Below are 26,056 nucleotides of genomic sequence, written 5' to 3'. Positions count from 1 at the left end.
TTGTACTGCTTGCTGCCACTGCTATAAAAGGACAGACATCAGTCAGACTATAAGGATCTTATTCTGGTTGTCCTACCTATTTGATCACCATTCCTCCAACCCAGGAGCTCGTGTCAGGTTTGCTTATATACAAGGGAACAACTATCTCAGAAGTATGTCACCTCACTCAGCCCAGCCTCTCTTTCAACCCCAAAGTCACCTCCAAATTCCACTTATCTCTCCTCATGCTACCCCATCAATGTAAAATATTGGGCTAGAACTAGACAACTGGTTGAAAACTATCACCAAGAATTATATATGCTTGTGGGTTACAGCTCTATAGCCCTCTACCTTTGATTTGGTACTAGTGGAAGAAAGTCCCTCCTCCACTGTCTTAGATATTTTATGAGTGCTGAAACTCTGAAATGTAAAGATTAAAGGCTGCCCAAATATCTCTCCTGGCCTGTGTGAATGGATTAGGAAAGGAATAGTGGCTCAGGAAAGGAGAGATGCCTGAGTCTGCTGTTTCATTCTTAGGAACCATTGGTGTCTCCTGCCACAGGCACCTTCAAGAGTCATACTCACCTACAGGGTCACTGAAACCCTAGGAAGGCAGTATTTGTAAGTAGTAATATTAGAAATCTTATTTCTAACCATCCTTTAAATAATATTTTGCGCAGCTTTCAAATGTGTGAAACACTATATGCAGAAGAAAGGGAAACTTTCTAAATAAAAACAATCCCTTTCCATTAATAATTTTTACCAGAACTAGTCATGATAGTTAGAAAATGATGCTTTTCCAACTCTGGTACTTGTTCCACATTTACTATTCATCATCATGGTAAGCAAGAGCCCTTTTATCTCCCCAATTTTTATTTATTCATCTATTTATCTATATTGTTTAGTGCTGTGGCTTTATTAATTCCTGTTTTTTTTTCAGTGGTATATATAGTGCTCAAACATTTTGGTTTCAGAATTCCTTTAGACTCTTCATAATTATTGAGAGAACTTTGTTTATGGAATATGTATTGATATTTTTTATAATAAAACTAAAGGGTCAGAACCATAGCTGTATCTCAGCCCCTTGGGCCCAGGATGATAGAGTGTGCCTCAGAGCAATAGACCATGGCTTAGTGAGAGAATTGCATTCACTTGTACCTTTGAGAGTGAACCTATACATCAGGTCCCAGGTGCTATAGTGGTTTTGAAAGACCTTGAGCTGAGGAACCCAACTCTCCAGACACTCTGAGCATCTGTGCTCTGGATCCCAGTGCTGCCTTGGCAGCCTGTGAGCCATGTCAGATCTGACACTGAGAGAGATCCCCTGAGCTAAGACTCACCACTGTGAGGATAACAAGAATGAGAGGATTCCTAAAGCCTGTGCCCTAATAACCTACACTGCTGCAGTCAGTACCACAAACTCCTGAAGCCTAGACCAGGGAGGCACCTGAAGTTATCTCCAACATTGGTCACTGCTGAAGATGCTGCATGGAATCACATTACTGTGGTGACATAGAACCAGAGCCACCACATTCTGCTTATCTGGTGGCATCCTTGGTCCCATCTACATGTGAAAGTCTTCACCTATAAAAACCACTCTGTAAAGTTTGGAAGAGGTGACTGTACCAGCAGATGTGCGGATATATCAACACAGATACACAAGAAACATGGAAAAGCAAGGAAATATGACACCACTACAAAACAAAATAATTCTTCAGTAGCTGACCAAAGAAATGGAAGTTTACTAATTGTCTAAAAGAAATTCAAAATAATGAACCTGAGGAAACTCATTAAGAAACAAGACAGTGCAAATAGGCAATTCAGTGAAGACAGAAAAGAGTTTATGATCTGAATGAGAAATTCAATATAGATAGATATCATAAAAATGAACAAAACAGAAATCTTGGAGCTGAAGAATTCAATCAATGAAATTAAAGATACAATTGTCGGCTTCAACAGCAGGCTAGATCAATCAAGCAGGAGAAAAATATCTGTGAATCTGAAGATAGGTCTGTTGGAATGACTCAGAGGAAAAAAGAATGAAAAAGAGTGAAGACTGCCTATAAGACTTATGAGACACCATTAAGAAAATAAATGCACTATGGGAGAAATGCACTTAGAGGAGAAGAGACAGAGAAGGGGACAAAAAGCTTATTTAATGAAGTAATCGCTGAAAATTTGTCAAGTCTTGGGAGAGATATGGATATCCAGATCCATGAAGCTCAGAGCTCCCCAAATAGATTGAACCCAAAGAGCTTCTGTTTGAAGCACATTATAATCAAACTATCAAAAGTCAAAACCAGAATTGTAAAAGAAGCAAGAAAAAAGCATCAAGTCACATATTAAGGATTCTCCATTAGACTGTCAGCAGATTTCTCAGCAGAAACCTTGCAGGCCAAGAGAGACTGAGAAGATATATTCAAAGATGTATCCAAAGAAATAAACTGACAGTTAAGAATACTATACCCAACAAAGCTGTTCTTCAGAAATGAAGGAGAAACAGTCTTTCACAGAGAAGCAAAAGCCAAGGGAATTCATTACTGCTAGTCCTTCCATACAAGACATACTTAAGGGAATTCTTCAGGCAGAAACAAAAGGATGACAATTACTATCATGAAAACATGTGAAAGTATAAAATAGAAGCAAATAGTAAATAGTAAATCCAGAATACTTTAGTATTGTAAAGGTAGTGTGTAAATCATACTAATCTCTAGTATAAAGGCTAAAAGTCAAAACCAGGTTGGGCATGGTGGCTCATGCCTGTAATCTCAGTAGTTTGGGAGGCTAAATGGGAGGATTGCTTGAGTCCAGGAGTTTGGGATCAGCCTGGATAATATGGCAAGATCTTGTATCTTCAAAAAAGTTAAAAAAAAAAAAAAAGTTAGCTGGGTGTTGTGGCACACACAAGCTACTCTGGAGGCTGAGGCAGGAGGATCATTTGAGACTCAGGTTGAGTCTGCAGTTAGCCATGTTCATGCCACTGCACTCCAGCCAGGAGTTTGGGTGATAGAGCAAGACCCTGTCTCAAAACAAACAAACAAACAAGTCAAAACCATCAGAAATAATTAAAACTACAATAAGTTGTTAAGGAATACAAAAAGATGTAGACTGTGGTATCAAAAATGTAAATTGGTGGGGAGGGTAGAAGTCCAGAGTTTTTGTATGCATCAATGTTGAGTAATTATTAGCTTAAAATAGTAGATTATAACCATAAAATATGTTATTTAAGCTTCATTCTGACTGCAAAACAAAAAACTACAGCAGATAGATGAGTGATAAAGAGAAATGAATCAAAGCTCAGCTACAGAAAATTGTGAAATCATAAAGATAGGCAAAAAGAGGAAGAAAAGAACAAAGGAACTACAAAACAACCAGAAAACAAATAGCAAAATGACAGTAGTAAGAACTTATTTATCAGTAATAAACTTGAATGTAAATGGATTAAATTTTCCAGTCAAAAGTGATAGAATGGTTAGATGGAGTTAAAAAGAAAAACAAGATCCAACTATATGTTGCCTACAGGAGACCTACAACAGCTTTAAGGACACACATAAGCTGAAAGTAAAAGAATGGAAGAAGATATTCCATTTAATGGTAATCAAAAGAAAGCAAGCGTGGCTGTACTTATATATGATAAAATAGACTTCAAGTGAAAAACTATTGCAAGAAACAAAGAAGGTCATTAGTTAATGATAAAAGGGTCAATTAATGAAGAGGACATAACCATTGTAAATCTATGTGTACCCAACATTGGAGCACCTAAATAAGCAAATATTAATGGACATGAAGGGAGAAATAGATAGCAATACTATAAGAGTAGGAGACTTTAGTACCCCCACACATCAAAAATGGGTAGATTAATCAGACAGAGAATTAATAAGGAAATACTGGACTTGAATTGCACTTTTGACCAATTGGAACTAACAGACATCTTCAGAACTTTGCATCCAACAACAACAGAATACACATTTTGCTCTAGCACACATGCATAGAACATTCTTCAGGATAGACCTTGTGTTAGGCCACAAAAGAAGATTGACCATATATCTAGTATTGTTTCAAACTGCAGTGATATGAAACTATAAATCAGTAGCAGGCGGAACATTGAAAATTAACAAATATGTGGAAATTTAAAAACATGCTCCTGAATGACCAGTGGGTCAAAGAATAAATCAAAAGAGAAATTTCTAAAATGTCTTGAGACAAATGACAGTGGAAGCACAGCATACCAAAACATGGGATGCAGCAAACGCATTTCTAAGAGGGACGTTATAGCAATTAATGCCTATGTTAAAAAGAAGAAAGATTTCAAATAAATCGTCTAACATTACACCTCAAGGAACCAGAAAAAGAACAAACTAAACCCCAAATAAGCAGAAGGAAGGAAATAATAAAATTCAGAACAGAAATAAATCAAATAAGGAACAAAAAAAACATAGAAAGAGTCAATAAAACAAAGAGTTGGTTTTTTGAAAAACAAAATTTACAAACCCTTAACCAGTCTAAGAAAAAAAAATTCAAACAAAATAAAAAATGAAAGTGATGAAATTATAGCAGATGCCTCAGAAATAAAAAGGTCATACAGGACTATTATGTACAAGTATATGCCAACAAATTGGATAACCTAGAGGAAATGGATGAATTCCTAGAAAAATACAACCTACCAAGATTTAGTCAGGAAGAAATAGAAAGCATGAATAGACCAATAACTAATAAAGACATTAAAGAAGTAATAGAAAACCCCCCAACAAAGAAAAGCCAAACACCAGATGGCTTTGTAGCTGAATTCTACCACACAGTCAAAGAAGAATTAATGCCAATACTTCTTAAACTCTTCTGAAAAATAGAGCTTCAGAGAATACTTCTAAGCATATTTTATAAGGTCAGCATTACCTTGACACCTAAGCCAGACAAAGACATCAAAAGAACTACAGGCCAATTTTTCTGATGAACATTGGTGTAAAAATCTTCAATAAAATATTAGCAAACCAAATCCAACAACACATCAAAAAGTGTATACACCAGGACCAAGCAGGGAGATTTATTGCTGGCAAGCAAGACTGGTTTAACATACACAAATCAATGTGACACTTCACATCAACAGAATGAAAGATAACAACTACATGATCATCTGAATTAGTGCAGGAAAAGCTTTCGACAAAGTCTGATATTCTTTCTTGTTAAAAATTCTCAACAGTTTAGTTATAGAAGGGAAGTTTCTCAGTGTAATAAAGGCGATTTATGAAAAACGCACAGTTAACATTATAATCCATGGGGAAAAACTGAAAACGTTTCCACTGAGATCTGGTGCAAGGCAAGGACATGCACTCTTGCCACTTCTGTTCAGCGTAGTACTAGAAGTACTAGCAAGATCAATCAGATAAGAAACAGAAATAAAAGGCATCCAAATCAGAAAAGAAGTAGAATTATCTCTATCTGTAGAAAACATGGTCCTATATATAAAAAAATTTTAAAGATTTTAGCAAAAATAAAAAACCCGTTAGAACTAATAAATGAATTCAGTAAAGTTACAGGATACAAAAATTAGCATACAAAAAAAATCAAGATACAAAAATTAGCATTTTAATACACAACCTAACTGAAAAAGACGTAAAGAAACCATCCCATTTATGACAGCATTAAATAACATAAGATACTAAGGAATAAATTTAAGCAAGGAGATGAAAAATCTGTACACCAAAAACTATAAAACATTGATGAGAGAAATTAAAGAACACACAGATAAATGCAAGGATATCCCATGCTAATGGATCAGAAGAATTACTATTGTTAGAATGTTCGTAGTACCCAAACCAGTGTACATATGTAACACAATCTCTGGCATTCTATACAGATATAGGAAAACAATCCTAAAATTTGTATAGAACCATAAAAGGCCTCAAAGAGCCCAAACAATTCTGAGAAAGGAAAACAAATTTGGAAGCAACTTTGATTTAAAATTAATAAACACTTACTTTCTGATTTAAAATTTTATTACAGAGCTATAGTAATCAAAACAGTACAGTACTGGCATAATAATAGGCACGTAGATCAGTGGAACAGAATAGAGAGCCTAGAAATCAATCTATACATATATGGTCAACTAATTTTTGATCAAAAAAATTTGATGAAAAATCTGCGGATGATCAATTCACTTATATAACATGGCATAATATTTGTATATAACTTATCCACATACTTTTGTATACTTTAAATTATCTCTAAATTACTTATAATACCAAATATAGTCTAAATGGTATGTAAATAGTTGTTATACTGTATTTTTTTAATTTGTATTTTATTGTTGTATTGTTGTTTCATCATTTTTTTCCCCAAATATTTTCAGGGGTGGTTGACTGAATCTGTGGATGCAGAACCCATGGATACAGAGGACTGATTGTATACAGAGACCAGGAACAAAACAGTGGTTACCTGGGACAGGAAGGGGTGGTTGGGAGAAGTAGGGAGATGTATGTCAAAGGATACAAAGTAGCAGATATGTAAGGTGAACAAATCTAGAGATCTAATGTTCATGAGGACTGTTGGTAATAAAATTGTACTGTGTGTGGGATTCATGCTAAATGAGTAGATTTTAGTTGCTCTTGCGACACACAAAAAGGGATAACTGTGAGATTATGTATATTTTAATTTTTTTATGACTAGATGTTTCTTTTTTTTAATTATTATGCTTTAAGTTTTAGGGTACATGTGCACAACGTGCAGGTTTGTTACATATGTATACATGTGCCATGATGGTGTGCTGCACCCATTAACTCGTCATTTAGCGTTAGGTATATCTCCTAATGCTATCCCTCCCCCCTCCCCCGACACCACAACAGTCCCCAGTGTGTGGTGTTCCCCTTCCTGTGTCCATATGTTTTCATTGTTCAGTTCCCACCTATGAGTGAGAACATGTGGTGTTTGGTTTTTTGTCCTTGAGATAGTTTGCTGAGAATGATGGTTTCCAGCTTCATCCATATCCCTACAAAGGACATGAACTCATCATTTTTTATGGCTGCATAGTATTCCGTGGTGTGTATGTGCCACATTTTCTTAATCCAGTCTATCATTGATGGATATTTGGGTTGGTTCCAAGTCTTTGCTATTGTGAGTAGTGCCACAATAAACATATGTGTGCATGTGTCTTTATAGCAGCATGATTTGTAGTCCTTTGGGTATATACCCAGTAATGGGATGGCTGGGTCAAATGGTATTTCTAGTTCTAGATCCCTGAGGAATTGCCACACTGACTTCCACAGTGGTTGAACTAGTTTACAGTCCCACCAACAGTGTAAAAGTGTTCCTATTTCTCCACATCCTCTCCAGCACCTGTTGTTTCCTGACTTTTTAATGATCGCCATTCTAACTGGTGTGAGATGGTATCTCATTGTGGTTTTGATTTGCATTTCTCTGATGGCCAGTGATGATAAGCATGTTTTCATATTTTAATTTGCTTCACTCTAGTAACCTTTTTACTGTCTATTCATATCCCACAACATCATGTTATATCCCTTAAATATATACAATGAAATTTATTTTAAATACATAAAAGTGAGATTTTTAAGTGTTTATTAATTCATTTTAAAATATCACTAATAAATCCATTACATGTTAACATAAAGAATGTATGGATCACTATACTTTACCTCTTTCTTCCTCCCCGATCTTGAAGTTCTGCCTTAATTTGTAAAACTTCCTTTGTATGGCATATCTGATACATATCTTTAATTGGCATACATTTTCGTTTTTAGTATTTTTTAACTTGCTTTACTGCCTATGCTTAACAAGGCAATCTTTTTTACTTTTATCTTCACATTTTAAACACAATTGAACAAAAGAAATGTTATTAACACACTTTTACAAGAAATTTCTTTTTCCTCAGAATGTCAGAGTAAGTTCAGAAACTGAATATTGATTTTCCTTTTTAAGTTATGCAACAATGACATGAAAACCTTTATATTTTCCATGTGGTAGGAAAAAGGATATAGGTACAATTTTAATCTCATAAATACATGCGCACATGTATATGTGTTTGTGTATTTATAATCTATTAGTTACAATAGACTGAAAGGAAACAATAACATGTTAATATGATATTTTGAGTCACACGCTTACAGGTCATTTTTATTTTTTTCTACTTTTTGGTATTTTCCAGATTTTCTTCAGTGAAGTTTTAATGAATCTATTATTCGGATTACGTTACATGATTTAAGATGTGTCTTCTACATTCTGAAACACCTTAATGAAAGGCAGTGGTTTTTCTTTTTTGGAAAGAAATAGTGATTTTTAATCTTTTACTTTTAGCTTAGCCCTTGTATTTTACCAACTGAAATGTCAGTTTGTAGATGTAACATTTGTAGTCGTCTGAAAATCTGGCAACATATCTTAGTGGTTAAGTGTCTAGGATCTGGAGTCAAAAGACCCATGTTCAAATCCTGATATCTGTTTGCTAGCAAGTAAATGTCTTAAGTTCTCTTAAGCCTCAATCTCTTTATAAATGAAATGTACAAATTGTTTATTTAAATGAAGTAATAGTAGTACCTCATAGCATTGTATAGCTTAAATGAAATTACTCATGCAGAGCTAAAACTTAGTTCAATGTCTGGCACATGGTAAACATGCCATAAATGTTAGTGCTTTTTTTTTTTTTTTTCCCTGACTCTGGAAATCTAGGACCTCTCCCTTCTTCCTTCAAACCTAACAAAACATTGTTGTGAACTACAGGATTTTTTGAAATCAAGGGTAAACGTAATCCAAGCAAGACTTTGATATTTAACACCCATTACCTGTCCATAGGAGTTTCCTGCTGGTTGTATTGGTTTCTATGCCCTGTAACACCATATGTGTGGCTGGGCCTGTCTCTACAACCCAGTGTGGTCTGCAGTGTGGTTTCCCAACTGTGGTCTATAAGATGACTTTAGATGACACAAAGACAACCCTTTAAATTTTTTAAATCTATTTTTATGGGTGAGCAAAAAACACAACCAGCACATTAAGTCAGTGATTACATGAATATTTTTTAGAGTAAGGTACAAATGAGTATTGAGGAAAAATGCAAATCACTGTAAAGAAAAATATTAGGTTATAGTACTCTAAAGTATGGCAAAAATTGCAAAGATGGTACTTGAATGGCTGAAGTTTAGGTTTCTGCTCTAGAGGCTCCTTCCCATATCTGTGTCCAGGGTGCTCATACACTGTCCCAGAAGCTCAGTAGTACATGTGAAACCTGTCTTTTACCTAAACCCTTGTCATCTACGATATGCCTTGGGATCTCACCTTTTATTATTTTTTCTTCCTTCCTTTCTTTCTGTTTTTAAAATTAAATGGGCTCCATATATTTCTAAACAAAGAAATAGGAAATCTACCATCCTCCTAAGGCAATTAGCTCAACAGCAGCTAGCTTTTTCTTTTTTTAAAGTTTGGAAAAATATACTGTTATATCTACAGTCTTTAAATACATAGATTATTGACCATTACTACCTTCCTGAATTCAAACCCTGTTTCAATTAAATATAATATTGTTTAGTATTAAATAAAACAACTGTGTACTGTTTTACTTAATAATACTCATTGAGTCCACCAGTGTCAATTATTTTTGTTGTATTAGGAGTTATTGAACCTACACATATATTGGATTAAATGTTTTTGTTACCAAGTTAATTTTTAAATGTAAATTAGATCCTAAAATTTTGATGCTTGAGCAGGTACTTAAATTTGCTGTATTCACTAGGATGGAAATTTTTTTGCTGTGATAAATAGAGTTGTCTTTACAAATATTGCATGCAAGCATATTAGTATAAGTAAGTGTACAGTTTGTGCATAATTCCTTACTCAGTGGGAGGCATAAATTCCATACCCAATTCATAAAAATTGAACAAGTAGTATTTATTCCAAAAAAAGGGAGTAGTTTTACAGTAATTTATTGAGGAGATAAACATATCTGATTACAAAGAATTTATTTAATAAGCTAATAGCTTTATTTTATATTACTAAAGACGTATACTTTTTAAAAAAATCTTTATTTCAACTATTTCTAAATAAAGGTTTATTCAGTGATTGTCCTGAAATTAAACTAGCTCATTAATTACTCTTCCTGTCTTTCCATACACACACACACACACACACACACACACACTCACATACACACAAATAGGTATAACTTTTGATTTTTTAAATCCTTGGGAAACCTTACATGAAGTTGATCGACCTAAGAGTAGGAATAGAAAGTTATTTTTTTTGTTGCAGATATGCCTGTAGTATATATGCATTTAGTAGTGCTACTGAGAACGATAGACCTGTCTATCCTCTCCCCATGTGCTAAACTTTATGGATGTACATTTAAAAACTTATAGACCATACATGTACTTTGAGGATCCCATGTATTTGCATTTTAATTTTAGACAATAGTTTTCCTTTCTATAACTATTACTCCAAAAAGACATTCTTACATTTTGGTAATTAGATAAGGACTATATGAAGACATAGGTATTTTACTAACACATTTTGAAAATTGTCATATAAGCATACTTTAATGTATGCTAAATTATAAATACTAAATTTATAATAACTTGTTATGATGTATTTATATATGTGAATGTAAATAGCATTTTAGTAAACATACATGTACATATATTGAACCTCTACTATGAGAGAAATGCAGTTGTCATTGTTATATGCTCCTTGTACCCTAATCCTTGTTGCTACCACTTTTACTATCAGTCCCTTGTCCTACTGTAAATTTATTGGGTAAGATAAGCAAAAGGTAACTCCTCTTTGTAGAACTTGGGGAACCTCTGCGTTAGGATTAAATCAGCCTGATTAAATGACTTCATAATGAAATGCAGAACTTCCTGACCACATACTTAAGGTTTATTAGCCATTAATGGGTTGTCTATGAACTCCCAGCCTTTCACTTAATATTACTAAGATGGAAGAAATAAAACCAGCCATTCAGCTTTCTCAGGCTTTCGTTTTATGTCGTCCTTTCTCCTACACAGTCACTCCCAGGAGTTTCCTGTCCACACTTAAATGAATTTACAGCTAATAGAATATCAGGTAGTGTAGGAGAGAGATTTGCAGGCATCAAGGTTGATTTCTTTAATTATGTAAGTCAGTATATTTAGCATAGTGTAAGATTGGCTTAGGAGTGGTAAGAGAAAGGAGTATTTTGTAAGGTCCAAATTTCTCTCCCTGACTGGTCTGATCACTGTTAAGCCATGCTGCTCCCTTTATCATTCCTCACTAATGACTTCTCTGTCTCAGCTCACATTCCCTGGAGTAGGCAGGCACACTTGTTAAATAGTAGGAAGTAGAAAGGCTACCTGGTTTCCCCAGGCTCAGAGGTTCAGTGAGAAAGAAACATGTTTTGAAGCAACCATTTTGATAAAGCTGCTTTGAAAGATATAATGAAGACTTTCTGAAAACAGAAGAAAATAACAAATAGTTTTATGCCTTCTGTATAAACTTAAAATATGCACTAATCAACTTTTATTGAGAAATATAAGCATTAGGCATTCTCATTCCATTCTTGACTTCTCACCAACTTTTACTTTACTGTTCTGTCTGCTTTCATGTTTCTGCATTGCCACTATTCCACTCCAGATATTAATCTCTCATCTGAAGAACCATAGACTTTGAAATTAAGATAAAAGATCAAAGGGAGACAAAACAGCAGCAGCTGGTCTCTCAATGTGGCTCTAACAGTAACATATGAACTTAGTAGCTTGTAAGTGGTCACCATCAGTCTACCATAGCCATAACCAAACCAATGACCAGTTTTGTTAAATTCTCTTAAGAGGAAGTGATTCAGATGGGCCACAGAATTCAACCCATGGCTTGGCTCCCTTGAGTTTGCCAATGTATTAGGGAGAGGGTGGCTGCAGGGTCTTGTGGTCCATTACATACTTAGTAACAGCAATGAATATCGATTTTCTTGGGTGATTGCAGCAGCCATTGCTTCCTCTAAGATATATACATGTGAGTCAGAAGAAGTTGAACTCGCTGTTGATTATTAAAATATTTTTTATTGGCCATTAGTGCTCTATAGGATTAATTGGTTACTCTTTCTGTACATTAAATCTAGATTTATTTATTTATCTATTTATTTATTTATTTTTTGAAATGGAGTCTCACTCTGTAGCCCAAGCTGGAGTGCAGTGGCTCGATCTCGGTTCACTGCAGCCTCTGCCTCCCGGGCTCAAGTGATTCTTGTGCTTTAGCCTCCTGAGTAGAGTAGCTGGGACTACAGGTGTGTGCCACCATGCCTGGCTAATTTTTTGTATTTTAGTAGAGATGGGGTTTCACCATGTTGCCCAGGTTGATCTTGAACTCCTGAGCTCAGGCTATCCACCCACCTCGGCCTCCCAAAGTGCTGGGATTACAGGCGTGAGCCACTGCGGCTGGCCTACCATTAATTTTTGTAGGCTGTGGTAAATAATTATAAATTTTTACAGTAGTTTAGAATTTGCCTTTTGTAATATACCTAATTCAAAATGGAAATCTATTCTCGTTTTCCTGTTAATTTAATTCTTTTACTATATAAGGGGTTATGCAATATTAAAAGATTAATTGTAGAACTACTGTATCATAGGTTCATTTAAAAATGTATTAATGACTTTTGTCTTATAGGACAAACTATTCGAGAGAAAAGAATTGTAGAAGCAGCAAATAAAAAAGAAGTAGACTATGAAGCAGGGGATATTCCAACAGAATGGGAAGGTAAGTTTCTGCTTTTAGTAGAATCTCATGGGAGGTAAGTTGTATAACAATATACAAATTCAATAAGAGCATATATAATTATATACTGTTTCTCTTTGCAAAAAAGTTTTAGTGTCTGAATGTTTGAAACTTTGTTTTTTTTAACATTGCATTTCTTTGAAAGTTGTGAAGGTGCTGAATTTTAGTAAGCAGATGCATGTATAGCAAAAAGAACTATTAAGCATTATCAGAGCTGGGACTAAGGTGAGGCAAGCCAAAATCCTAAGATGCAAAACTTAAGCAGGCACTCACTTTCATGTAGTGACCCAGCACTTGCACAATCCTAGGATTTGAATCCTGTTTCTGGCACTCATTACACACATGAACTTGCAAAGTAACTTAAACTTTTAGTTTTTTCTTTTATAAATTATGCATAATACTTGCTGTAGATACCATTTGGAGTATTTTTTCAACTCACAATAACTCTATGATAACTGACTGCCTGTTAAGACAAGGATGGATGCTCGATCCCTTTCCTAAGACTTTGAAGTTAAAATAAAAGATCAAAGGGAGACAAACAGCAGCAGTTGGTCTCTCAGTGTGGCTCTAACAGTAACATATGAACTTAGTAGCTTGTAAGTGGTCACCTTCAGTCTACCATCAAAGTTTTATTGCATAAAAAGCTAATTGATTTTAGAAAAGCTAATATTGCAGAAAAAGCTGATTTACTGAGAAGAAAACGGAAACTAGTTCACAATGAGAAGTACATAGAGAGAATATTTCCTAGTTTCCCAACAGCTTTCTGGTTCCCAGTTCAGTTTCTCTCTGAATGAAGTTCATCTGCAAGACTGAGTTCAAAATGGCACCTCATAACCATGTTATGTATTTCCGTTTTTTGCTTACCAGTTCCTAGCATAGTGCCTGGCACATTGTAAGGCACCTAGTAGGTAGTTAATCAATATGTATTGAATACCTGAGGCCAAGAGTGGTGGCTCACGTCTGTAATCCCAGCACTTTGGGAGGTCGAAGTGGGCGGATCATCTGAGGCCAGGAGTTCAAGACCAGCCTGGCTAACATGGTGAAACCCCATTTCTACTGAAAATATAAAAAATTAGGCCAGGTGTGGTGACTCATGCCTGTAATCCCAGCACTTTGGGAGGCCAAGGCGGGTGGATCATGAGGTCAAGAGATTAAGATCATCCTGGCCAACATGGTGAAACCCCGTCTCTACTAAAAATACAAAAATTAGCTGGGCATGGTGGCACGTGCCTGTAGTCCCAGCTACTCGGGAGGCTGAGGCAGGGGAATCACTTGAACCCGGGGGGCAGAGGTTGCAGTGAGCCAAGATCACGCCACTGCACTCCAGCCTGTTGACAGAGTGAGACTCCATCTCAGAAAATAACAAAAAATTCAAAAAATTAGCCAGGCGTGGTGGCACAGGCCTGTAATCCCAGCTACTCGGGAGGCTGAGGCAGGAGAATCGCTTGAACCTGGGAGGCAGAGGTTGCAGTGAGCTGAGATTGCGCCATTGCACTCTGGCTTGGGCAACAAGAGCGAAACTCCGTCTCAAAAAAGAAAAGAAAAGAAAAGAAATATCTGAAACTGGGTAATTTATAAAGGAAAAAGGTTTAATTGACTCACGGTTCCGCATAGCTGGGGAGGCCTCAGGAAATTTACAATCATGGCAGAAGGCGAAGGGGAGGCAAGCACCTTCTTTGCGTGGCAGCGGGAGAGAGAATAATGAAGGAGGAACTTCCAAATACTTATAAAGCCATCAGATCTCATGAGAACTCACTCACTTCACAAGAACAGCATGGGGAAACCGCCCCCATGATCTAGTCACCTCCCTCCTTCGACACAAGGGGATTACAATTAGAAATGAGATTCGAGTAGGGACACAGAACCAAACCATATCACCCATTTAATAGATGGAGCACCTAAGGCCTAAAAAGGTTAGTTAATTTACCTGGGTTATATAGCTTCATACGTGGGTAAACAGTAGACTCATTGCTTCTTGGTTGGCATAGCATGATACCTTACGTGTGGTAGCTATAGGCATTATGTTACTTTTATGCCAGCATGTGAATGTAAACATCATTTCAGTAAAAATATTTTTCCATTTCTGCTTACTACTAGAACTATGAGGAAAAAAAACCCATAAAAATAAGTAGATACCAAAGGTTTTTTGAAGAAATACAGAATATAAATTGGCAACTTCTAGGAGGGGTAATTGAGCTTTCTTATTTTAGCAGACTCTCCAGTGTTATAAACTATATTTACAATTCTTGGATAATGCATGCACCTTCTTAGAATGAGTTTGTTTTTATCATTTTTTCCAATAATAGTATAGAATTAAGATGTTTATAGAAATGTTATAAATAAATGAGTACGTAATGACTCATTTTTCAGCCTTTGAGACTTTCAGAGAGTTTGAATGAAGTTCTAATCTTTTTATGGCTGTCCTGATCTAGTAATTTGGCATAACTCTCCCATGGGACATATGTTTAAAACAAATGTATCAATCAAACACTAAACAAAAATTATTTTTATGGTGGTACACATCAATTAAATGTGAAAAATAATAACTCAGCACCATGAAAAAGTAAATTAAGTATTTTCAGGTTCAGATGAATATTGTATTTGTCAATTTTACTGGGACCTGCAAGTTGCATATTCTCCCACAGTGTAGATTAAACAATGTGCCCTTTTTCTTCGTTTATTTAGTAGGTATCTGTTTAGGACCTCTACATTCATAGAGCTTATTTTCTAGGGTGGGAGAAAGACAATACACCAGATAAATAACTAGACTATATTGTATGTTAATGGCCACAGAAAATAAAGCAGGGAAAGGGCATAGGGAGTGTTGGGGAAGGTTTTGCAGTTTTTTTGTTTGTTTTTTAAGACGGAGTCTCGCTCTTTGCCCAGGCTGGAGTGCAGTGGCACGATCTTGGCTCACTGCAGGCTCCACCTCCCAAGTTCACGCCATTCTCCCGCCTCAGCCTCCTGAGTAGCTGGGACTACAGGTGCCCGCCACCATGCCCGGCTAATTTTGTTTTTGTATTTTTAGTAGAGAGAGGGTTTCACCATGTTAGCCAGGATGGTCGCCATCTCCTGACCTCGTGATCTGCCCGCCTCTGCCTCCCAGAGTGCTGGGATTACAGGCGTGAGCCACCGCGCCCGGCCGTTTTGCAGTTTTAAATAGTGTTCAGAAAAGGCTTTACTGAAATGACTTCTGAATAAAAACAGAAGGAGCTAGTCATGCAGCTAACTAGCTGAAGAGCATTACTGGAGAGCAAGTACAAAAGCCCTGAGGCAGGAACATGCTCAGATGTTTGAAGAACAGCAAGGAAGCCAGTGTGATTGGGATAGAATGAGAGAGAAATTAATAGATAAGGTTAGAGAGTTAATAGGATTGTGAATCTGGGGGGCCTTATAGGCCATTTTAAAGACTCTGGCTTTTACTGTGAGACTGGAAGCCATTGTAGGGTTTTGAAAAGAGTAGTCATATGTTCTGAGGTATATTTAACAGGATCACTATGGCTGCTGCATTGCAAATAGACTTAGGGGAACATAGGCAAAATATGGAGACAGGAAGCTCTTGTAATAATTTAGGCAAGAGATTAATTGTGACTTGGGCCAGAGTAACAGTGGGAGTGGAAAGAAGAAGTTGCATTCCGGATCTATGGTAAAAGTAGGACCAACAGGATTTGATGACATATTGGATGTGGAGCATGAGAGGAAAGCAGACAGTGATTACTCTTAAGCTGTTTTGGCCTCACCTGGAAAAAGGAGTTGCTGTTAACTGACATGTGCAGTTAAAGGAGTGCAGTGAAAGGAGCAAGTTAGGGGTGGAAAAATGAAATCAATTTTGGACACGCTAAGTTTGAGATGCCTATTAGACATCCAAGTAGAGATGTTAAATTGTGTATGAGCCAAGAACTTAGTGGACATATCTGTACTGGAGATAAAATTTGGGAGTTGTCAGCAAATAAATGGTGTATAAAGCAATGAGACTGAAGAGATCACACACAGAATGAGTGTAAATACAAAATGAGAAATTCAAACATTGACCCTTAGGCTGCTCCAAAGTTTAGTTAGAGACAATGGAGACCAAAAAAGGAGCTGCCAGAAACGTAGGAGAAAAAAAAAGTGTCATGTACTAGAAGCCAAATATCAAGGAGGAAGAAGTAATCAAAATGTCAAATGAGGTCTGAAAATTAACTCTGCTTTAAGAACAGGGACGTCTGACAAAAATAGTTCTGTAGAGTGCTAGGAGCAAATGCATGATAGAAAAAGAAGTATAGCAAGAGAGAATTTGGAGAGTCTGAGAATAGACAGTGTTTATGAGGAGTTTATCTGTAAAGAAAAGGAGAATGAAGAAGCAGTACTTGGAGAGGAAAATGGAGTCAAGAAATATTTTCTTTTGTTTTAAAGACAGAAGAGAATTTTGTAATAGTGATGGGAAAGATCCAGTCAGAAAGAAGAATTGCCGGAAAGAGGAAGTCCTTGAGAAGACAAGATGAGGCAGGACCTAGTAAACAGGTGGAAGAGTTGACCTTTGAGCAAAAGCTTGGAAAATTCATCAATAGTGATAGCAGAAAAAGAGTCTGTGAGCATATATGCAGGTAGATGGGTAGATGTGGTAATGAGAAATTGTGTAAATTCTCTTCTAATTCTTACTAATGAAGAAGAGTGATTTAAGTAAGTTCCTAAGTATCAATAGCAACTAGAACCCAGATTTGAACCCAAATTATCTGCTTCCAAATTTTTACTCAATATTATATTATACTGCCTACATCATTTATAACTTGGCTAACTCCTATTTATTACTCAAGTTTTGGAGTAGACATTACTTCCCTTTGTAAGCTTTTTCTGACCTGGCCCCTCACCCCCAGTGATAGGTGAGATGTTCCTTTTTTTTGTTTTTATCTCACTTTGGACCTCCTCCAATCATGACATTTAACACACTATAGCGGGTTCCTTGTTTACTTATCTGCATCCTCCGCCCTAAACTGGAAGATTTTTTAGAATAGGATCCTTACCTTATTCATTTTTGTATTCTCAGGGCCTAGCTCAATAGTTTATATTAAGTAAATATAAGCTCAGTCAACATTTGTTGAATGAATGCATTTCAAACTGAAAGTATGTTATGTAAGTATGTTTAAGGAAAAGGCATTTTGGGGAGTCTGCTGACTTGCTGAAAATAGTCTGTTTTAAGAAGAAAGACATGGAACAGTAGACCAGGCCAATTTTTTTCAAACATATAGAAGATTTGATCAGGTGCAGTGGCTCACACCTGTAATCCCAGCACTTTGGGGACTGAGGCAAGCAGGTCACTTGAGTCCAGGAGTTCTAGACCAGCCTGTACAACATGTGAAACCCCGTCTCTACCAAAAATACAAAAAATTAGCCAAGTGTGATGGCACACACTGGTATTCCTAGCTATTCAGGGGGCTGAGGTGGAAGGATTGCTTAAGCCTGAGAGGCAGAGGTTGCAGTGAGCTGAGATCACGCCACTGCACTCCAGTCTGGGTGACAGAGTGAGACCCCGTCTCACAAGAAAAAAAAAAAAAATAGGAGATTCTTGGACAAGATTCAGCTGTGGGAGATAGTATAGTACTAACTACTGGGCAATGTTATAAAGTTTCAGTGAACCTTGTAAGTTTAATTCATGGCATTATTTGTAGTTCTTATGTAGAGGCTCTCATATTTGTCTCTCTGTAATTCAGATTGTTGTATTTATCTTTCATTTTTGTTATTTTTGTTGTTTTTTGGTAAGTTTAAGCTTGTTTCGTGTTAACAGTAATAAACATTTTTTATGAGAACCCTAAAATACATACAAAGCAGAATATAGTTGGAGGAGGCAGAAAGGCCCTGATCCAGTTAAGCTTTACTTATCACATGTACTCATTAAAATAGAAGATTAATGCCTCAGAAGAGAGATAAAAATTACTTTTTAGGTATATTAGACCATACCTGTCTATCATTAACACTGTTAATAATTAATATCTCAGTATAAAATGTCATACCCACTTTTATTGCTTTTAAGTTAATAATTGTTCATAATTATTCAACATGTCTTTCTCAGGCCACAGGAACTCCTTATAAAGAATTTTTCAAAGTAAGCTTCATAAAATAATAGACCAGGATGGTGCTATCCCTGTTCTAGCATCAAGACTTATGTTATATCCATGTTCTGCAATTGTCATTTACTACCTTGGTCATTTTGGCAAAGGCATTTGCCTCCTATTTTTCATCTATAAAATTAAAACGCTGAGTTCATAACCCTTTAAGCCTCCTATCTATCTCTAATGCTCTATGATTCATGACCCAAGAAGTATCTCGAGTAAACTCACATTGCAATGCAGAATCTCTGGACTTCCAGAACAATTTGGTTGAACCTCCAGTACACTTGAATAGAAAAGATTAGAGAGAATATTCTTGCATTGTTTCTGACCTTAGCATTCAATCTTTCACCATTAAATATGTTGTTTGTAGGTTTTTCTCATAGATGCGTTTATCAAGTTGCAGAACTTCTTTCCTTGATGGGGCCCTCTGCCAATCCTCTAGGGTTTGTTCTCTATGTAGCTGTCACCCAACTGGTACTCTGAACTGTGAACTTGCATGACCTTGGTCTCCCTAGACTCCCAGCTCCATCTTCTTAACTTACATAGTCTGCTGGATTTTGACAGGATTCCCTCCCTGGGGCACAACCGAAACTCAAAGTAGTAAACTGGGGCGATCGTGAGGTCAGCCTTCGTTTATTTAACGTTCTCTGAGACCACTGTGTTTCATTATTCAATGTCCATTGTTTTGAAGATTGTTGTTTTATGTAATTTGTCCTTGTTGCTCCATCTTGACTAGAAGCAAAAGGCAGCTTTTTTTTTTTAACATACCTTAATACATTTGAGATTTGTTTGTGTACTTGCATGAATCAGTAAGTTTATTCCTTTTTATTGCTGACTAGAATTCTGTCATATTGATATATCTTTTTGCATTAACTAGTTGAAAGACATTTGAGTCCTTTCTACTTTATAGCAATTATGAGTAAAGTTGCTATATTAATTCATATACACATTCACGTACAAATCTGTGAACAGAAATTTTCTTTCAAATAAGTCCTTGGGCAGGATTGGTAGGTTTTATTTTAAGTATAGATTTGATTTTATAAAAAACTGCCAAGATATTTTTCAATGTGGCTGTACCATTTTGTATTTAAGTGTAAGTTTGATTTTATAAAAAACTGCCAAGATATTTTGCAATGTGGCTTTACCATTTTGCATTCCCATTAGTAGTGTATGAGAGTTCAAGTTGTTCATCATCTTCTCCAGCCATTGCTGTTGTCAGTTTCATTACATTTGAGCCATTCTAATTGGTGTGTTTTGATATCTCATTGTGGTTTTAATTTTTATTTCTCTAATGACTAATGACCTAGATCATCTTTTCATGAACTTATTTGCCATCTGTATATCTTCTTTGGTGTACTTTTATATCTTTTTGCCCAGAATTTTTTTAATTAAAAAAATTAGTTTTGAGAATTTCCTATGTATCATAGATACAAGTCCTTTATCAGATATGTGATTAGCAAATATTTTTCACAGTCTATGGCTTGTCTTTTCATTGGCTTGTCTTTTCATTCTCTTGACAGTGCCTTTCAGGGAGCATACATTCTTAATTATAATGAATTCCAGTTTATCATTTTTTTCTTTTATATATCATGGTTTCAGTGTTGTATGAAAGAAATCTTTGCCTAACCTGAGGTCAAGAATATTTTGTCCTGTGATTTCTTCTAGAAGTTTGGGGTTCTACAGTTTTGGGTTTTACATTAAAGTCTATGATACATTTTTATCAATTTCATGTTTTTTATGGCAATCTAATTTTCCAGCACCGTTTTTTTAAATGACCACTATTTTTTCCATTGAATTGCCTTAGCACCTTTGTCAGACATCAGTTGACTATAGATGTGTCTATTTCTGCATTTTCTATTCCATCCATGGAGTTATTTATCTTTTTGCTAGTGCTGACTGTCTTGATTACTGAGGCTTTGTAACAAGTCTTGAAATAAATCATTTTGAGTCTGCCAACTTCTTTCCCAAAATTTTTGTCTTGGTTAGTCAGGGCCCATATAATGTTTTTACACTTTAAATATGTGCAGTTTATTGTACATCAGTTATACCTCAATAAAGCTGTAAAAGAATAACATAGCCATCTTGGAAAAATAAATTACTGAATGAGGATAGTAATAATGATACAAGCAAGGGATACAACAAAAAAGTGTCAGAACTGACTCTTTTCCCAGTCTCAGGATTTGACTTAATCTAGAAGACTATTTGAAAAACATGGATTTGCCCCAATCTCTTTAACTGAAGAACGTCACCTTGGGCATAGATTAGTCTTGAGATACTAAGTTATATAATATGAAGTTATCCCAAGTAACAGAGCATGTAAAGATCAAATGCCCAGACAAACCTCTATAGTTTTTCCAGAGATATTTAAAGTTGGTGTCATATTCAATCCAGGACTTTCCAAAGTTTCTTTAAATTTAATGATAAATGTTTTGAAATCTTTTTTGAGGTTTCTTAATAGCAAAAGCAAAAACTTACATACCATTGGGAATCATTTATTTGTTCTTCCTGTTGTGATAAAAATGTCTGTAGTAAAAACTTTAACAGAAATAAAAAGCAATCTGGCAAGGAACTAAAATATATTTCTTCATCAGCATACATTATTGGAAAGCCAGCAGAAAGCATGGCTGAAGGAACATGTATTTGGACAAAGTATGCAGGGCACTGCACTGCCAAATGGATGTTACAAATGTTTTTAGCATGTCTTCTCTTATAACAGAAAGACCATACTTCTTAATTTTTGTTAGTCCCCAAAGCAAAGATAAACTAGAGAAGATATAGCCTCAGCAGTAAATGACCCACTTAATAAAAACAATGATTCACAGGAGAAAAAAAATGTGCATGAGTGTAAGTATTGATGGAGCTGCTGCTTTAGGCTACAAGGACCTGTAATGAAGTTACTGAGATTGTGCAAATAAAATTCATCATTCTTGGGGATGAAATAGAAGCCAAGAGTGCACATATATACTTTATTTTTTAGAGATGGGGATCTTGCTCTGTGGCTCAGGCTGGTCTCAAACTCCTGGCCTCAAGCAATCCTCCTGCCTCAGCCTCTTAAGTAGTTGGGACTACAGACACACATCACCATGCCTACAAGTACACTTTACTTTTTTCTTTCTTTCTTTTTTAAATTTTAGATTCAGGAGTTCCATGTGCATGTTTCTTACATGGATATATTGCATGATTCTGAGGTTTGGGCTTCAACTGAACCTGTCACCCAAATAGTGAACATGGTACCCTCCCTAGTTTCTGTTGTTCCCATTTTTGTGTTGATGTATACTCAGTATTTAGCTCCCACTTATTAGGGAGAACATACAGTATTTGGTTTTCTGTTTCTGCATTAATTCACTTCGGATTATGGCCTCCTGATGCATCCATGTTGCTGCAAAGGACATAACTTCATCCTTTCTTATGGCTGCATACTATTCCGTGGTGTATATGTACCACATTTTCTTTATCCAGTCTACAATTGATGGGTATCTAAGTTGATTCCACTTTTTTGCTATTGTGAATAGTGCTGCAATAACCGTGCGAATGCATGTGTCTTTATGGTAGAATGATTTATTTTTCTTTGGATATATACTCAGTAATGGGATTGCTGGGTCAAGTGATAGTTCTATTTTTATTAGTAGTTCTTTGAGAATCGCCAAACTGCTTTCCACTTAGGCTGAACTAATTTATAGTCCCACCAACAGTGTATAAGTGTTCCCATTTCTTTGCAACTTCACCAACATCTCTTATTTTTTGACTTTTAATAATAGCCATTCTGACTAGTGTAAGATGGTATCTCATTGTGGTTTTGATTTGCATTTCTCAGATGATTAGTGATATTGAGTATTTTTTCATGTTTGTTGGCCATGTGTATATCTTTTGAGAAGTGTTTGTTCATGCCCTTTCCCCACTTTTAATGTTGTTGTTTTTTTTCTTTTTGATTTATTAAAGTTTCTTACAGATTCTGGATATTATACTTTGATGTCTTACATTTAAGTCTTTAAACCATCTTGAGTTCATTTTTGTATATGGCGAAAGGTAGGGGTCAACTTGCATTTGTCTATATATGGCTAGCCAGTTATCCCAGCACCATTTATTGAATAGAGTTTTCATTCCCCATTGTTTATTTTTGTTGCTTACTGCAAACTCTGCCTCCTGGGTTCAAGCAATTCTCCTGCCTCAGCCTCATGAGTAGCTGGATTACAAGCACACACCATCATGTCTGGTTAATTTTCTATTTTTAGTGGAGATGGGATTTCACCATGTTGGCCATCCTGACCATGCTGGCCATCCTTTCACCATGTTGAGATCCTGACCTCAAGTGATCTGCCCACCTCGGCCTCTCAAAAGTGCTGGGATTACAGGTGTGAGCCACCCCTCCGGCCTGTAGTTTTCAACTATAGATCTTGCACATGTTTTATTAAACTAATACCTAAGTGTTTCTTGATTTTTTTGGTGCTATTGCTAGTTGTTTTCTATTTTAATTTCAAATTGTTCATTGGTAATACGTAGAAATACAATTGATTTTGTATATCAACTGTGTACTTTTAAGTGACATTGTTAAACTCACTTATCAATTGTATCATCTTTACTGTAAACTTCTTGTGGTTGTCTGCATAAACAATCTTTTCCTTCTGTTTCTTCTGTTCTCATGCGTAAGCCTTTGTTTTTTCTTGCCTTACTGCACTGGCAAGGAACCTCCACAATAATGATGAGTAGAACTGGTAAAAGTGAACAACTTTGCCTTGTTCTTGATCTTAGCAGGAAAGCATTCAGTTTTTCACTGTTAGATATGATATTAGCTGTAAGGTTTTTTAGATGCCTGCTGTCAGATTAAAAAGCTGTCTTCTATTGCTAGGTTGCTGGGCATTTTTATCATGAATGCTGTTGGATTTTGTCAAATGTATTTTCTTCATTTATTGAGATTATTTTTATGATTATTTTCTTTCATTCTGTTAATATGATTTATTACATTGATTGATTTTATTTTTAAATTATCCTCCCTTTTCATTGTGGTAAAGTATACATAACATAAAAATTTCCGTTTTAGCCATTTTTAAGTATACAGTTCAGTGGCTGTAGGTACATTCACTGTTTGCAACTATCAGCAGCATTCATCACCAGAACTTTTTTCATCTTCCCAAACTGAAACTTCATGCCCGTTGAAAAACAACCCTCCATTTCCTCCTTTCTCCCAGTCTTTGGCAACCACCATTCTACTTTTTGTCCCTATGAATCTGACTACTCTAAGTACGTCATAGAAATTGAATCATACGGTATTTGACCTTTTTATGTCTGGCTGATTTATTTCCCTCAGCATAATGTCTTCATGGTTCATCCATGTTACAGGATATATCAGAATTTCATTCCTTTTTTGGGCTGAATAATATTCCATTGTATATAGATACCACATGTTGTTTATCCATTCATCGAATGATGGACACTGGAGTTGCTTCCCCCTTTTGATTATTGTGAATAATGCTGCTATGAATATAGGTATACAAATATCTGTAGATTTAAACCTATGTAAATAGGTACAGTAAATTTAAGTGGTCTAGAAATGCCACACAAAAAGCAGAAGTTGTCAGAATGATATATATAGAAGATAGCTACATCAGACAACATGACCCAATTGACATAGGACACTCCACTGAGCAATTGTAAAATGCACATTTTTTTCCATATGCTCATGGAACATTCACCAGGATGGGCCACATATTCTTTCCAGAAATGTGGGAGATAGGAATACTTCTCTACTCATTTTATTAGACCCTGTTTAACCTGATGTCAACCCGACAGAAACAATAAAGAGATACTACAAACCAGTATCCTACATAAACATAGATGTAGAAATCACTAACAAAATATTAGCAACCTGAATCCAGCAATATATAAAAAGGGCAGTATACCATGACCATGTGGAGTTTATCCCAGTAATACAGATTGGTTTAACATTTGAAAATCCATTTATATTCAGCATAATAACAAAAAGGAGAAAAATCATGAGTTAATTCCAGTTGGTACAGAAAAGAATTGACAAAATTCAATATACATTTATGATTAAAAACTATCCACAAACTTAAAATAGAAAAGAAGCGCCTCAACCTGATAAAGGGCATTAAGGGGGGGAAAAAACCTACAGTTAGCCTCACATTCAATGGTGAAAGGCAGAACACTTTCCCCCTAAGATTGGGAACAAGACAAGGATATCTTCTTTGACTATTTACATTTCACATCATCTTGAAAATTCTTGTCAATGCAATAAAGCAATAAAAATAAATGAAATGAATACAGATAAGAAACAGATGACATGATTACGTGTAGACAGTCTACAAAAAGTATGTAAAAATTAAGTGAATTTTGTAACTTTTCAAGATACAGGGGAATATAAAATCAATTATATGTCTACATAATAATACCAAACAATTTCTAAGTAAAAATTTAAATTATATTACTTCAAATACTATTAAAAACTTGAAGATTTAGGGATAAATTTACAAAAATATATCCAAGACCTTTACATTGAAAAACATAAAATATCAGCCGGGTGAGGTGGCTCATGGCTATAATCCTAGTACTTTGGAAGGCTAAAATGGGAGGATCACTTGAGGCCAGGACTTGCAGTCCAACCTGGGCAACATAGCGACACCTTGTCTCTACAAAAAGTAAGCACTTTAGCCAGGTGTGGTGGTGTGCACCTGTAGTCTTTCCAGCCTACTCAAGAGCCTGAGATGGGAGAATCACTTGAGCCCAGAAGTTTGAGGTTATAGTGAGCTGTGATCATTCCACAGCTCCCCAGCCTGCGTGACACAGCAAGATCCTATCTCTTAAAAAAAAAGAAAGGAAGAAAAGAAAAATATGAAATATTGCTGAGAAAAATTAAAGAAGACTTAAATAGAGAGATGTACAATTTTCATAGATCAGAAGAGTTAATATTTAAAAGACATTATTTCCCTTCAAATTGATCTGTAAATTCATTGCCCTCCAATCAAAATACTAACAGCCTTTTTGGAATTGATATGCTGATTTTAAATTTTGTATTAAAATACAGAGAACCTAGAATACTAAAAACTTTTTTGGAGAAAGAACAAGATTGGAGAATTTAACTTAATATAAATCTACATTTATTGAGGTGGTTTGGTACTGATGTAAGGATAATTATACAATTAATGGAACCAACCTGAATATCCAGGAATTTTCTCACACTTATATGGTCAATTGATTTTTCAATAGCAAGGAAAATTCTTTTCAACAGCTTGTGTTGA

General features: G+C 35.7%; 1 protein-coding gene across 2 annotated transcripts in view; it reads left to right on the top strand.

The window, feature by feature from the left end:
* The window catches only part of NDUFAF2 (NADH:ubiquinone oxidoreductase complex assembly factor 2), a 208,098-nt gene that overhangs the window by 115,386 nt on the left and 66,656 nt on the right, over positions 1–26,056 (top strand). Inside the window, exon 2 of one of the 2 annotated variants that reach the window (XM_031003437.2) lies at positions 12,607–12,696. The exons of the other annotated variant lie outside the window; for it this stretch is intronic. Within the exon in view, the coding sequence (XP_030859297.1) occupies positions 12,607–12,696 (90 nt within the window). The remainder of the gene's footprint in view (positions 1–12,606; positions 12,697–26,056) is intronic. 2 annotated transcript variants of the gene reach the window in all.

The sequence above is a fragment of the Gorilla gorilla genome, chromosome 19 (assembly GCF_029281585.2).
Source record: "Gorilla gorilla gorilla isolate KB3781 chromosome 19, NHGRI_mGorGor1-v2.1_pri, whole genome shotgun sequence".
In the NCBI taxonomy this organism is placed as follows: Eukaryota; Metazoa; Chordata; class Mammalia; order Primates; family Hominidae; genus Gorilla; species Gorilla gorilla.
Note: the sequence above shows the minus strand (reverse complement) of the source record. Positions and strands in the feature narration are given on the sequence as shown.